Here is a 16,854-nt window from a genome sequence, read left to right as displayed (position 1 = left end):
CTTTTTGAGTTATTTGCGAAAAACCGTCTGAAAACGTAGTTTTTTTGTCGAAAAATCAACATTTTCAATGGCAAATAACTCGAAAAGTATTGACTTACGTAAAAATTTTATAGAACAAAAGTTACTTATAATCAGTCAATTTATCCATTTCCGGTCTTATCTTGAACGTATATTTTTTTACCCCTGAGAAGGGGTGACTGTCACCCCCCAAGTAAAAGCAACCAACGGCACAATTTCAACTTTGAAGTGGAGGGTAAGTAGAACCTAAATCCAAATTTTCATGCAATTCGGAGTTGCCCCTGAAAATTACACGGTATCGCCGAATTTCCCGTTCATTTACTGGGCTAAAGGGCATTATCCTGTTGCCATGTATCCATCATAAGGCATTTTATTTAAGTATGCACCTTTAATGCATCCATGTTATATTTAAAGGGTTTTTACCCGAATATTTTTCTTTAGTGGCTCAGCTAGCATCCAATCTGTAAGTATAACCAACTTGCTCTAACCTTAGTCAAAATTTAAATATCAACTTTACCTTTAAGTAGTATCAACTTTACATTAATTAAATCTGTTATACTTATTTTTAGATCTAACACTGATGATGATTTTTATAAAACCGAAAACGTTTTGTTGTGATGTAGCCCTTTAAAGGGATTTTAATAAAATTTTATACCTTTTACAAAGAATTTTTCCAATTTTTGTGATTGATGGTATACAGCCAACTACAAGAGAAAATAAATTTCTTTTCCTTATGGATTTTGTAAAAAATGTATTATAATAAAAATTATTGCTAAAATCCTCAAATAACTCACAATAAGCTTGAATTTGCAGTTTACCTAATTCGCCATCAAAGAGAACTCTCCTGCCTTCCCGTTACTGATAGATAGATAGATAGATAGATAGATAGATAGATAGATAGATAGATAGATAGATAGATAGATAGATAGATAGATAGATAGATAGATAGATAGATAGATAGATAGATAGATAGATAGATAGATAGATAGATAGATAGATAGATAGATAGATAGATAGATAGATAGATAGATAGATAGATAGATAGATAGATAGATAGATAGATAGATAGATAGATAGATAGATAGATAGATAGATAGATAGATAGATAGATAGATAGATAGATAGATAGATAGATAGATAGATAGATAGATAGATAGATAGATAGATAGATAGATAGATAGATAGATAGATAGATAGATAGATAGATAGATAGATAGATAGATAGATAGATAGATAGATAGATAGATAGATAGATAGATAGATAGATAGATAGATAGATAGATAGATAGATAGATAGATAGATAGATAGATAGATAGATAGATAGATAGATAGATAGATAGATAGATAGATAGATAGATAGATAGATAGATAGATAGATAGATAGATAGATAGATAGATAGATAGATAGATAGATAGATAGATAGATAGATAGATAGATAGATAGATAGATAGATAGATAGATAGATAGATAGATAGATAGATAGATAGATAGATAGATAGATAGATAGATAGATAGATAGATAGATAGATAGATAGATAGATAGATAGATAGATAGATAGATAGATAGATAGATAGATAGATAGATAGATAGATAGATAGATAGATAGATAGATAGATAGATAGATAGATAGATAGATAGATAGATAGATAGATAGATAGATAGATAGATAGATAGATAGATAGATAGATAGATAGATAGATAGATAGATAGATAGATAGATAGATAGATAGATAGATAGATAGATAGATAGATAGATAGATAGATAGATAGATAGATAGATAGATAGATAGATAGATAGATAGATAGATAGATAGATAGATAGATAGATAGATAGATAGATAGATAGATAGATAGATAGATAGATAGATAGATAGATAGATAGATAGATAGATAGATAGATAGATAGATAGATAGATAGATAGATAGATAGATAGATAGATAGATAGATAGATAGATAGATAGATAGATAGATAGATAGATAGATAGATAGATAGATAGATAGATAGATAGATAGATAGATAGATAGATAGATAGATAGATAGATAGATAGATAGATAGATAGATAGATAGATAGATAGATAGATAGATAGATAGATAGATAGATAGATAGATAGATAGATAGATAGATAGATAGATAGATAGATAGATAGATAGATAGATAGATAGATAGATAGATAGATAGATAGATAGATAGATAGATAGATAGATAGATAGATAGATAGATAGATAGATAGATAGATAGATAGATAGATAGATAGATAGATAGATAGATAGATAGATAGATAGATAGATAGATAGATAGATAGATAGATAGATAGATAGATAGATAGATAGATAGATAGATAGATAGATAGATAGATAGATAGATAGATAGATAGATAGATAGATAGATAGATAGATAGATAGATAGATAGATAGATAGATAGATAGATAGATAGATAGATAGATAGATAGATAGATAGATAGATAGATAGATAGATAGATAGATAGATAGAATTTATTCGTCTAGAAATTCATACAACGTATACACATTACATAAATTTATCTGACTAGTCAAAGAAGTATTATATGTTATACAAATGTAAACACATTAAAAATTTAATAAACACATTAAAAATTTAATACATTAAAATTTACATTAAGAAAATTACATTACAAGAAAACACATTAAAAATTTAAAAATTCCTCAATACTGTAAAAGGTATGGCTAACTAGAAACGTTTTTAGATTCCGTTCAAACGATTTAATAGTGTCAAGATGCATCTTATGTGTCACCGACATGTCACTGAACTTATTAAAACATTTAATCCCAATGTATGTAGGAGCATGCTGTGCAACTCCCAGACGGGAAAAAGGCTGGTGTATGTTACCTTTTAGGCGTGTATTATATGGATGTAGATCCACGTTCCTAAGGAATGTTTGCTCATGTTTTTTTATAATATACATTATTAGTTGTAAAATATATAGGCTTGGAAGAGTCAAGATGTTAGCTTTTATAAATAGTGGCTTACATGATGTAGTTGGTGATACTTTAAACATAGTTCGTAGTATTTTTTTTTGAGATATAAAAGCTCTATTCATATATGTAGATGAGCCCCAAAATATTAAGCAGTACTGAAGGACTGACTGCATCAAGCCATAGTACATTAGTTTTAATATATGGAAGGATACAGTATCCCTTATGTTTCTAATTACATAACAACGACTACTTAGTGTTGAGGTTACTTTATCTATTTGATCTTCCCAACTTAGCTTTGGATCTAGCATCAGTCCTAAAAATTGTATTACCTCAGCATTTTGAATGGACTTGTGATCAATATATAGATAAGGATCATAGTCAGGGGCTATATTCTTTGGTAAAAATCTCATGAAACTGGTTTTTGTTATATTTAATTTAAGGCCATTGTCTTTGCAATACTTACTAAATTCCTGAGATGCTGTATTACCCTTGCTAACAAGCTGATCAAATTGCTGATGTAATATAATGAAGCTTGTATCATCTGCATATTCAATAATTTGATTAGGAGTGGTGCAATATTGGTTGATATCGTTGATAAAAACAATAAAGAAGAGAGGACCAAGAACTGAGCCTTGTGGTACCCCTACAGAAGACTTCATTGGGTCTGATAGTGTACCATCCAATATTATTGTTTGCAAACGATTTGACAAATATGATCTTACCAAGTCATGTGGTATACCTCGAACTCCCATGCCTTCCATCTTCATCAGAAGCAGCCTGTGATCCACCATGTCGAAAGCACAACTGAGATCATAAAAAAGACCCAATGTGTTCTGTTTTTCATTTAGAGCTTCATAGATACAGTTAAGACAGTCATCAACAGCACTTACAATAGATTTTCCTTTCCTGAATCCATTTTGGACATCTGGCAGTAAATGAAATGCTTCTAGATAGCTTGTTAGTCTTTCACAGAATGCCAGTTCAAACAACTTTGCAATCTGACTGGATATACAAATCAAACGGTAATTCTCAATATTACTTGCAGAACCTTTATTTTTAAAAATTGGAAATCCCTTGGATTCCTTTATATTGGGAAATTGTCCTGTCATAAAAGATTCGTTGATTAAATGTGACAAGGGTTCACATATGTGACTGGCAACATATCTTATAACCTTACCATTGATTTCATCTAAACCTTCAGCATGTTTAGATGTGGTCTTACTTATAAGTGACATTACTTCTTCAGGTGTGGTTGGAGAAAGAAAGAAAGTCTTGGAAAACTGATCAATTTTCATGAGATAATTTGGAGTTGAGTTATTATTATTTTTATTGATGAAATAGTTATTTATCATGTTGGCTTTATCTTTAGTTTTTATATTTTCATTGTCATTTATTTTAATTATATTTGCTAATGTGGGTTTATTTCTATTTTGATTATTATTGATGATTTTCCAACTCTCTTTTATCATGTTATTGCTATTTTCAATACGTGCATTATTTCTTTGTTTTAAAAACTGTTCTCTGATTTGTTGATATTGCTTTTTAAAAGTATTATATCGTTCTGTGTAAAACGGACTATTTAACCTTTTGCGTAATATGTTCATTTCGCACAGCATATTATGCATTTCTTTGATGTGCCTAGGAAACTTATTTTTTCTATACAATTTGACTGGTTTTTGTATTTTAGGAAAAACTGTGTTGTAATGATATATAAACGTTCCATAAAATGCTGATATTTTATCATTGAAAGTGATAGCCGAATAAGTTTCATCCCAGGTTTCCCTAGATAATACATTTCGGAAAACATCCATATTAGATTCCATAAAATTGCGGGTTTGAAAGGAATGATTACAGTTATGCATTAATGGGACAATGAAAGAGCCTATTTGATATGTACGATCAGAGAGGAATGAGTCAACTACTTCTATGTTATTTAAGTCCAAACTACTAAAAAAATTGTCAATACATGTTGAAGATGTGTTTGTTATCCTGGTGGGAACATTAGTAAAGTGTTTAATGTTAAATTCAGCTAATAAATTTATTAGATCTTTTCTGTGATTGTTTTTAATTAGAAAGTTCACGTTAACATCTCCACATATAAGAAACTGATTACCATTCTTATAGAAATTGAACATCAACATCTCAAGTTGTTTAATGAACTGTTTGAAGTTGCTAGTTTCAGGAGGTCGGTAGATAGAGAGAATATATATAAATGCCCTTGTATTTGGGTTTTTTATTCTTCCACAACAGATTTCAAACACACCCTCTATACACCATGTATTTACATTTATTGATTATATGACAAAATTCTGTACAACATCCTTTCTTACGAATAATGCAACACCACCTCTTTCTTTGTTAGTTCGAGAAAAATGTGAAATTAGTTCAAAATTTGGAATTGGAGTAATACAAATGATAATGGATTCAAGCTAGTGCTCGGTGACACAAAAGATACTTACATTTTTTTGTTGTAAAATCATATCCAAATCAAAACATTTTCCAGCTAAACCACCCTGAACATTCAAATGCATAAAAATCAAGTTCGACTCTATACTGTTCGTGTCTATGGAAACAGCCAGTCTCACCGAGGATCCACTACTTCTTCGGAAGTCTGCTGCAGCATCCTCTTTTTCTGAAAAAACGACACAATAGCTCCTAAGGGCCACACTTCACGCTTCCAAGCTTGTTTTAAATTTGCTCTATTTAGTGTAACTTTCATAGAGCAGTAGAGGTCAGGCCGCTTTGAGTCATGAGGTTCACAGATAACTTCAGGGAATTTAGAGATTAAAATATTCCTGAGTTTGTCTGGTGTAGTGGCAGGTTCGAGTCTAGTCACATGCAAATGAATTAGTCTAGGGACAGTCTGTATAGTACAATCGTTTTCGTTGTTACCTCCGACAACAAAACGCCTGCGCTTACGTTTTTGCTGCATCCATCCACCTGAATTTTCCTCTGTATTATTAGGCCGTTCACTTAGTTGTTGCATTTCAGCCATTTTATTGTGTGCAACTGCATTGTGTATTGCAGATTTTACTTCTTGGTAATTAATTCTATTTCGTGTAGGGGTACTCTTAGGTTCTTCATTGTTTTTATTTGTCGACTGTTGTTTGTTTATATTTATTTGCATCTGACCTTGCCCTTGACCAGCTGTTTTGTTGGCATAGGTGACTTCTTGAGTGGTCGATTTACAAATAATGTTTTTGTGCTCATTGTCGTTAATGATAGCTTCTACAACAGGTTTTTGTTGTAATAATTGTTGTAATAATTTGTTGTTCTCTTGCAAAATTTTATATTTTTCTTCCATTTCTCGGATTATTCGATTAAGAAGTTGAATTTCTCGTTCACTCTCCTTGGTAGTTGACGCTCCATTTTCGTTGTTAGAGCTGGCACAGTTTTTATCATTTTCAGTGTCACAGCACTTAAGAAACCTTTCGTTTACGAATTCGAGTTTTTTTACTTTAGCACAACTATAGCGAAATATATCACCGCACTTTATGCACTGAATGTTGTTAGTTGTTTTTGTTTTACAACATTTAAACACGCGCTTAAAATTATCGTCTTCGTCAGTCGGCGCCATCTTGAAGAATGACTACTACATCCATATAGATTAGATTATTGTTCACAACGAACGTTTTTGAGTGAGCTTTAAAGTACTTGTTGAATAGCCCCAGAACTAAACAATGGTTGGATTTTAAGTATTTATTGGTTACATTTTAAAAAATTGTAAAATTAGCCGACTAACAACCGATGAAAACAGATAACTTTTCGGGAACACAAGATCCGTACTGAAAAAGCAGATTACACGTTATATCTTGGTCTGTGAAGACCAGCCAAATGAGTGTAAAAAAAATTATTTTTTAATTATTTAGTCGCTAATCCAAGGATAGCTGGTTGTATCTACTTAAGTATTAAATTATCTTTTGATTATAAGATCACAGTTGTAATCATTTTTATTATTTTTTGCGTCATAGAATTACTTACAATGCCGAACAAGTTGGAGAGCCAACATTCTACATTCAATGTGAAGTCCAGAAAATGACAAAACCTCTAACGCTGACTATATCTGCCACATGCCAACCAATAGAATGTAAAGTACACTATCTTAATAGAGCTGGAGAAGAAATATTGCTAGACCCCAATACTGAAAATATTATTGATTTAGGAAAGGTAATTTTTAAGACTAATCAATTATTCTTCCATAATTATTAAATATTGTGTTTCTTCGAACGAATTCCTAGCTATCAGTAGTACTGGTACTAGCAGTAGATTCAGAGTCCTAATTAATCCTTGACTTTTCCTGGTTTCTAACCTTATTTGGTTGTATTCATGTCAATTGTCAATTTGCCAATTGTACTGCCAATCTTCCTTGTGTCCTCATCTACAGTTGAGTCCCTGAATCTTTACCCGTGAGTCATCATTTAAAACATACGAAATAAGTCGATGATAAGTCGGAAATTAAAATTTACTAAACGCAACAGCAAGTGACAGTAAGTGACTTGCTGTTGCGTTTAGTAAATGTCAATTTCCGACTTATCATCGACTTATTTCGTATGCTTTAAATGATGACGCACGGGTAAAGATTCAGGGACTCAACTGTACACCATTCTATAATCTCAGTGTTGAACCGATCCTTCCTATATTTCCTAGAGGAAGTGATAATAATGTTCATTGATGAGAATAGTCTTGCCAGGAGTCTTATTCATATGAGCCTAACGATTTATATGGTTATTTCATTGTATTGCCTAGTTACTAAATTTATAGTCGCCTTGTTTTCACAGATTGCACTAAGCGTTCTTCTTGGGATAGTTTGTTAAGAGTTTGTGAATACAAGTATTGTCAGCTGTCTTAGCTGCTTAGTTTCATGCATTCAATGGACACGTAGGTCTCACATGGGATGGGAGGAAGCTCGGTAGTGGCTGAGCCACTGTATTACCCCAAGTTGGCACTATATACAGGGGTCGGCATAAGTCATGTAACAAACTTGCATTAAGAGAAAAAATGCAGCCTCGAAAGTGAACTTATTTAAATAAATTACATACAAAAGAAATTAGAAAAAAGGTTACTGTAAGTGTTCAAATTGATACCCATCTTGATCAATGGATTGACAGCAACATTTCGCAATTGAGAAGCTCGTCGAGCTGTCCGCGAATATTTTCAACTTCTCATTCAATTGCAGTTCGGAGCTCTTGCAAAAACGCGGTCCTTAAGAAGGCCCCACACGAAGAAATCATGGGGTGTCAACAAAAAAACTTTTTTGAAGCGTGAACTTAATCGGTTATTCATTCTGAAAACGCATCTATTAGACGACCACGTGCTATCGTGACACCTACACAATTATTGTCCGAAGCATGTCTGAAACACGAACCCACGAACATGCTTCGTTTTAATCGCTCTCAACAGCGTTGCCAGACTTATGAGCTTTGCCAGATTTATGCCAATTTTTTGAGAGCGTTGCTCGACTTATGCCAACCCCCGTAAATAGCAAGTTTGATGTTTTTTTTATTTTTTTTAGGTTGGCATAAAAGCCAAGACCATTCTCCCTTTTTCCATAGTCAACGATGGCATTACAGGTTTCTTTTACAATTGGATTGTAAAAAATAGTAACACTGAATGTTTAGTCACCGTTACTGCCAAAACAGATAAGGAATTTGTTACCGGTGGTACAACAGTTAAGACGGAATTGTTCATAAAAACTGGTAAAAAATATAAGCTCAACAATTTTCCAATAAAGTTAATGGTAAGTATAAGGTACGATTCAGATAACGGTTGAGGACGGTAGACGGCAACTGCAGACGACAATTACAGTTGCTGCCGTGGCAGCATTTGTAGTCGTATTCATTCCGAAGTTAGCAACAGCAACTTCAGTTACATGACTGCATTAAACAGTTGACATTGGTTATTAAAACATAAAAAAATTTGTTTATAGAGATTATGATATGCTGTAAATTTTACTGTAAGAAAAAGAAGATGACAACGATTTTTTTTTACTCTAGGAGAAATCTGACACAATAATTATTATAGATACTGACTTAAGGCTCTTATGATACATTGATCAAGATCAAAAGACATTTGAATGATAGTGAAGCCAATTTAGAAGTTATTGTCGTTTAAATAAAGACCAATTTAATTTTGTGATCTCTATAATTTATGAGGATCTTCCAAACAATTTTTTATAAATCGCATTTTTTCAGTCGAATAATTAGGAATATTCAGACATTAGATCACTAAAATATTCACTTTGTTCGTTTGTCAACACTTCCATATAGTCTTAAGACAGCACTAACAGCACTAACGTCAGTACCTCCTCTGTTCGTTTAAGTGTGCCATCTGCCGTCAGAAAGAACAGCAACTGACGTTCTGCCGGGCAGCAGTTGAGTAAAATGTCGGCATCAGTCTCATAAAAATGCTGCAAAGTAGACTGCTGCGGCGGCAGCTGCAACTGCCGTATGTAGTCATCGGAATCGTACCTTTACATCCTAATAAAAGTTTGTTTTCCTTCTATTTTTGTCCTTTGTAGATTCCATATGGTCCAACCTATAACATAAAACTTAGTTTATCAGCAGAATTCGCCGTGTGCTCTTTTTCTTTTTCAAATTATGATTTTGGTAATTGCGTTGTCCAGCCAGGATTAAGGCAATATTACGAAGTGCAGTTGGAGGTAAAAAATCGGGAACCGCAACCAGTAAAGTAAGTCGAACTAATACAACGCTAATACCTAGGTTTTCGTCTCAAAATCTACATGGCTTGCATTTTTAGAAGCCCCGGATGGTGTTACCAGAGAACGTTTTCCATTGTTTTTAATCTGGTAGGATAAACAATAGTGTTTTAAATATCATTGTATGTGCTAATAGATTAAAAATTAAACTTTATTCTAGCAGATGTCGCTAGGACATCCATGAAATTTTGTTCGTTGCAATTCGGGACGGCACGAGACGTATTATCCTAGTTCATTCAGAGAGGAGAGCATATATTTCTCCTGATGAGGGGCTAAGAAACCCTGAAACCGGTAGAGATTCTTGCTACACTCTCTGATTGAACTAGAAATACAGTGATCAGCGCGCTAATAACCGGCAGAATAACGTAAAAAATGGAAGATATAATACATTGCAAAGTAAAGAGAGATGCAACTAGTAGAGGTGGAAATTATACATATAAACGTATAAATTAACCTTACATTACATAGTTTCCCACCTTTAGACGTCTGTGACGGTACTATTTTAAATTTATTAAAAATGGAAGGTGTATATCAGGGTGGGCCAAATTGAGACTCGCGAGTCACATGTGGCTCCTTGAAGTATTATTTGCGGCTCTCGATAAACGTATCCTTTTTCTTTTCTTTTTTGTCTTATAGTTCAAGAAATGAAACTTAAAACAGGACAAAACACCTCGCAATTTTTACACAATGGACCGATTTGCATGAAAATTTGGAATTAAGTTCATCTTACTCTTTACTTCAAAATGTATATTGTGCTAAAGGGCGATTTTTTTTAAAGGTGAAAACTACCCCTTATTGCCAAAATTGCCAAAACATATAGACAGCTTGTTTAATCTCAGATATTCATAATTTATATCCGATATTAAGCAGTATTGGGACCGTGCAAGTTCGGCAAAGCGACCCCTATTTCTACGCTCTGCAACTTTATTCGCACTTTTAATTATATTGTCCAATTATATTAGTCCTGGTTACTGGAAATTGTCAAGGCCATAGCCCAAAAAAATAATAAGAAGAAAAAATAAGATTCAGGTTATGTTATCAAAACGTAAACAATTGTATGTAGTAAATAAAATTAGGTAGTTATTAAAATGCAGTACTGCAAGCAAAATACAATTAATTAAATTTACCTTTATATAATAATTGCATATCATATCAATATTGTGGAGCAATATATAATTTTTCTGTTTCAATGACAGAAGGTATGAAATATACGTCAATTTGACAATTTCAATTGACAATATGAATTATTTAAGATAGTTGCAATATTTCTCCGCGACTCGCGCACGGTCGTTTCTCGTTTCCCTTCCAAGTACTTGCACACCGCGAATATATTTATCAGCCCGTATATCACATTAACGCAATTTGTTATTATATTTACACATGTGCGGGCTATTAATTTCGTTAACTAATTGCAAATCATAAACAATATTTTTAGGCAATTGCACATTATTTTGCTGACTAAATAAAAACCTTTGTTCGTTGGTCGTGTGGGCTATGGCCCGATTCATCTTGCCGCAAAGAAAGAGTATATATTAGAATCATTCCTTCGAGTCAATTCAACGAGTCAAGATGTGCTTTTAAATATATTCATTCGAGTCAATTCATTCAACCAGTCAATATGTAGTTTAATCATCAAATGATTATCAATTTAACCGTCATACGAGTCGGGCAGTAAAGCTACGTCAATCAGTAGACATTTAAGGTCTCCCGGGTATAGAGTGTAGTTAGAGAAATAAAGTTTCAAGTTTAATTTGGTGTTTCACTATCGGCGATAGAACCTAGAGCTGAGCCGATTTTATACACAGCGGAATAAGACAGGGAGACTCATTGAGTCCTATGCTTTTCAGTTTAGTCATGGAAGAAATCATAAAAAACCTCAACAAAGGAAGATGATATAGAATGTGAGAATGTGAAACAAAGAATTTAAAATACTCTGCTACGCAATATTGATAGCCCAAGACGAAGATAATCTACAAAGATTAGTCCACGGATTCAGCATAACAGTAAAAGGATTCACTATGACTGTTTTATCTCAGAAAATTAAAACAATAGTAAGTAATCAGTAAAGAACCAGTCAGATGTAAAATAGAAATTGATGGTATCAGTATTAAACAAGTAATGGAAGTAAAATACCTTGGAATTACATTGTCAAGTTACGAAGACCTGGACAAAGAAGTGAGAAATCAAGTACCAAAAGCAAATAGACTGGCAGAATGCCTTAATAACACTGTATGGCGAATCTGACATGGGTAATTTTTAATGTCTCCAATTTCCTAAACCTGTTGTCGGATTTAAGTGATTTTTTTAATCTGTTCTTTAACAGTATCGCTGCAATAATATTGTTGCTAGACAGGTAAACTCTCATTGTATACCGGGTGTACCAATCAAACAGTGTTTTTTTTCTAAAAGTTCGGAACACTCTCTGGATATCAGTAGAATCATTTACAAAATACTGAAATTAAACCCCAACTATAGCCTCAGGTTTTCTTAACATATTGTTTTTTTATTCATTCGCTTATGTTGGATAATAAAAAAAAGTTAGGTATCTATTTTAACAACTAGCCATCAGTTCTTCATCAGTACATGGTGTTTCTAAATAAGTGCGACAAACTTTAAGGGGTAACTATGCATGCAAAAACGATAACCGTTTGCTTTGTAAATACATGTCCGCAAATGTTTCGTTTCCGAGATACGAGATGTTGAATTTTTTCTTACAAATTGACGATTTATGTATTGCTCTAAAAACCGGTTAAGATATGCAAATGAAATTTGGTAGGTTTTAAGAGGTGGTTTTTGGGTATTTTTGACGTACAATTAAAAATTTTATATTCACCATTGGCGTGCATACAGATCATATTACCCGGTCATATAAGTTTGGTAAAAAAGCATTTTATAGGGTTTTACAATATCTATAAGGCTATTAGTATCAAATCCTTTTAAAACCCTCAGTCTAAAAAAGGGGTGATTTTGAAAGTGTTGTCAAAGGTAGTTTTTGCATAAATTTTAATTATCAGTATCTCACTAAATTTTTGTCGTAAAAAAATTTCGCAAACAACTTTTTGGGAATTAAAAAAATCTACAATTTCATTTATAAGCAATATTTCTTATCTCTGACTCTAATATTTCTATTCTGAAGAAAAGGGTTTTTGAAACTGCAAAATGTGGTATTTGACGAAGAACAGCCAACCTATAATAAAGTTTAGCTCGGTTATTATTAATCTTAACGAAAATTAAAATAAACCATTTGGTTTATTTATTTTCTCAAAACGTATATTTTTATTAATTACAGTTGTTTTAATAAAACGAAAAATTTTTGAGTTATTAGCAAAGAACTAATTAAAAACATTGATTTTTTTCGATATAAAACTAACGCTTTCAATAGCTAATAAATCGAAAACTATTTATTTTATGAAAAAAATGTATAGAATATTGTTTGATTAGAATTAATCTCTTTGCCAGTTTTTACGGTCGAAATATAATAAAAAATTTCCGCCTCCTAGATGGGATGGCAACCACCCCCATAAAAAAAGCTCCTTTCGGCGTGATAAAAATTGTGATCCTTAGACTATTCACTACTTAATCTCAAATTTTCAAGCAAATTAATCCATTCTGTAAAAATTGCGAGGTGAAAACCTTCGGTTCCTGAACTATTATTATATTTTCAAAAGTTATTATCGTTCCGTGTGTGTTTCAAATTGTCTTTTAAATTACTGACAACAAATATGAAAGACTAAGTGCAACATTGTAACAAATTACGTTTCCGTTCAAGATTTAAATCAACTGATACATCGAAAATTGCGCGAACGAACATAGGCTAAGAGCCTAGTCAAGTCGGAAAATGATGAAGTTACAGTAATACTTTGGATAGTTTATGAAAGAAGAAGATTTACACTATTAATTTAATTTAAAAAATGACAAAAAATAATTCTAAATATTGCAAAATTATTTTCCGAGAACATGTGAATTAAAAAAAGGGTGGGGCTAACTTCGTCCCTAATTGTCCTAGGACAATTATTTTTCTTTATAAAAGTGTATAAGAATTCAGTCTTTATAATTATGAAAAAATTATTTTTCTACGGATAACGGATAAAAAGTTATTCTAATTATTTATAAGTAAACAAAAAATCGACATGTTTTTGCAAAATAATTTAACACTGTTTAAAATTACTTTGGAATAGTTATAGTTTAATAGTTTAAGTTAATAGTATAAATGTTCTTCTTTCATAAACTCTGCGAAGTATTACTGTAACCTTATAATTTCCTGACTTATAGTGTTGCAAAAAAAAATTTGGGATAAACAAATTACATTACTTTTAAACTATTTGACCAATTGCTTTGAAATTTAAAATATAATTTAAGCACAAGAAGTCTCATCATTCCGTGTAATAAGAAGGTTCTAAGTTAATTTTTTACATAAGTTAAGAACATTTATAAAATCTCAAAATTTATGACTTATGTTGCAATTTTCTATGCAAAAAATAAGGATAGACATATTCAGCGAACGCCATATTGAAGTATTTTACATAATTTATGAGTTTTTAATCTCAAATTTGTTTAGAATGCTTCACCTTTTAGTAATAGACGAAAAAAGCGAAAATTTACTGTTTTTTGATCTTCATTTGTTTATAACTATGTTTGTATATCATCAAAATCGGCTGCAGGAAACATGCATATACAGTATTTCTCATGCTCATCTTTCAGTGCGTCACAGTTTTTCGATTTATTTCCAACGCATTAAATTGTATGTGACAGAAAAAAAGGCACGTCGGTGATTACATTTCGTCGGTGACATTTTTATAACATTTATTCTAGTTATTCTAGTTGTCGATAGATGGCGCCATAATAAAAAAATAAAATTTTTTAATTAGATAATAATATTACAAATATCTTCTTCTTCTTCCTTCTTGTATGTAGGCTTTAAAGCCTGTTTCTTCTTCAATATTATCCTCCTAAATTGTTTAGGTTATCGCACCACCTTTTTCTTGGTCTGCCAATACTTCTTCGTCCATTTGGTGACTTTGGCTCGTGCTATTCGTACTATCCTATCCTCTGCCATTCTACTAATGTGTTCGTTCCACTCCTGTTTCCGTTTTGTCACCCATCCATTTATGTCTTCTATATTGCATGATCTTCTTATGTTTTCGCTCCTCTCCCTATCCAACAGACTTTTCCCTGATATTCGTCGGAGTATTTTCATCTCTGTTGTTTCTAGTAGTCGTCTCGTTTTAGATGTGTCAGGCCTTGTCTCCGCCGTGTATGTTAATATAGGTCTAATTGCTGCTTTATAGATTCTTGCTTTTGTGTCTTGTCTTAAGTGTTTGTTCTTCCAGATTGTGTCATTAAGAGATCCCGCCGCTTTACTTGCTTTTAAGCTTTGTTGTCGTACTTCCTCTTCAACATCTCCGTAACTGGTTATATCAATTCCCAGATATCTAAACCTTGCTTCCTGCTTTATTATTTTCCCATCAATTTCGATTTTACATCGTAGTGGGTATTTAGATGTTGTCATACATTTGGTTTTTTCTGCTGATATTATCATATTGTATTTCTTGGCTGTTGTATTAAAGATGTGTGTTAATCTTTGGAGATCGTCTTCTATCTCGGCGATTAATGCGGCGTCGTCTGCATAACACAATACTTTGATTTCTTTATTCCCCATTCTGTAACCACGACCTTTACGTACTGCTTCTATTATTTCGTCCATTATTATATTAAAGAGCAGTGGGCTTAATGAGTCACCTTGTCTGACTCCACTTTGTACTGGTATAAACTGCGTTAGTTTTCCATTTATCTTTGCCTGTATTCGATTATGAAAGTAGATGTTTTCGATGGTTTGTATAATATTGATTGGTATGTTTCTTCCATACAGTAAATGTAAGACGTCTTCGACTTGGATGCGATCGAAAGCCTTTGTCAGGTCTATAAAACATAGATATGCTGGTTTATTGTACTCAATGGCCTTTTCTGTGATTTGTCTCAGTACAAATACGGCGTCTACGCAGGATCTTCCGGATCTGAATCCTTGTTGTTCATCTGATAAAGTTGTTAGTTTATTGATTTTGTTGGTTAGGACTTTTGTGGTTAGCTTAAGTGCGGTGTTTAGTAGATTTATACCTCTATAATTGTTGGGGTCTTCTTTGTCTCCTTTTTTGAACATTGGTATCATTATGCGGTTTCTCCATGCGTCTGGTATCTTGCAGTGCAATATTAATTTTTGTATAAGTTTTGTCATCTCTAGGGTTATACTTTCTCCTCCGTATTTTAGAAGCTCGTTGGTTATTCCGTCTGGTCCTGGTGACTTCCTATTTTTGAGTGAATTTATGGCTACCCCTACTTCCTGAAAACTGATTTCAATTTCGTGTCTTAATTCAGGTAGGTTATTATTTTGATTATGATTTTCCTTTCCTTTAAACAGTTCCGTCAAGTATCTTTCCCATTCGTTTGCTGGTATGTTATTGTATTCCTTCAATTCTGCCATTTCTTTCCGTTGGTTTCTTATGAATCTCCATATTTGTTTTTGTGTTCCGTAGAAGTCGCTTTCCATCCTTTTTGTAAACTGTTCCCAGTGTTCATTTTTTGTTCTTCGTACCAATTGCTTTGTTTCATTTCGTATTCTTCTATAGGTGTTTCTGGATTCTGGAGTGTTTGATGTTTTATACTTCATGTAGGCGTCTCTCTTCTCTTTACATTTGTCTTTTATTTCTTTTCTGAACCATGGTGTATTGTTGTTGTTTCTTTTGTTCAGTATGACTTTGCGTTTTCCTAGAGCTTCTGTTGCTGCCTCTTCAATATTGTTTTTAATTTTCTCCCAGCTCGCGTTTATATCTTCGATGTCGTCTATCTGCTTCAGCTGTATCTTCTGTGCTAGCCTCCTTTGGTACATTTCTTTGGTAGAATCGTTCCACAGTGATTCTACATTGAATTTTTCCTCGGTGATTTCCTGTGGAAAATGTTTTGGTGTTAGTTTCATTCTTATTTTTGCTAGGACTAATTTGTGTTCACTCCCTGCGTCTGCCGAGTTTAAAGTTCGAATATCTAGAATCTGCTCTGGGTGGATTTTTCTATTAGTGACTATAAAGTCAATCATAGATTTGTGCCCCCTGGAGTTTTCAAACGTATATTTATACTGAAGCTTATGGTCGAAAAATGTATTATTGAT

The 16,854-nt window shown here is 32.6% G+C and overlaps 1 protein-coding gene across 1 annotated transcript in view; it reads left to right on the top strand.

The window, feature by feature from the left end:
* LOC114331342 (hydrocephalus-inducing protein-like) overlaps window positions 1–16,854 on the top strand; it is a 691,883-nt gene that overhangs the window by 518,448 nt on the left and 156,581 nt on the right. The window contains exons 58-60 of the mRNA XM_050647266.1: window positions 6,952–7,147; window positions 8,493–8,717; window positions 9,498–9,667. Of these exons, the coding sequence (XP_050503223.1) occupies window positions 6,952–7,147; window positions 8,493–8,717; window positions 9,498–9,667 (591 nt within the window). The remainder of the gene's footprint in view (window positions 1–6,951; window positions 7,148–8,492; window positions 8,718–9,497; window positions 9,668–16,854) is intronic.

This window comes from Diabrotica virgifera, chromosome 3 (assembly GCF_917563875.1).
Source record: "Diabrotica virgifera virgifera chromosome 3, PGI_DIABVI_V3a".
NCBI classification, from domain to species: Eukaryota; Metazoa; Arthropoda; class Insecta; order Coleoptera; family Chrysomelidae; genus Diabrotica; species Diabrotica virgifera.
The sequence above is the reverse complement of the archived record's forward strand: the minus strand, read 5'-3'. Positions and strand labels throughout refer to the sequence as shown.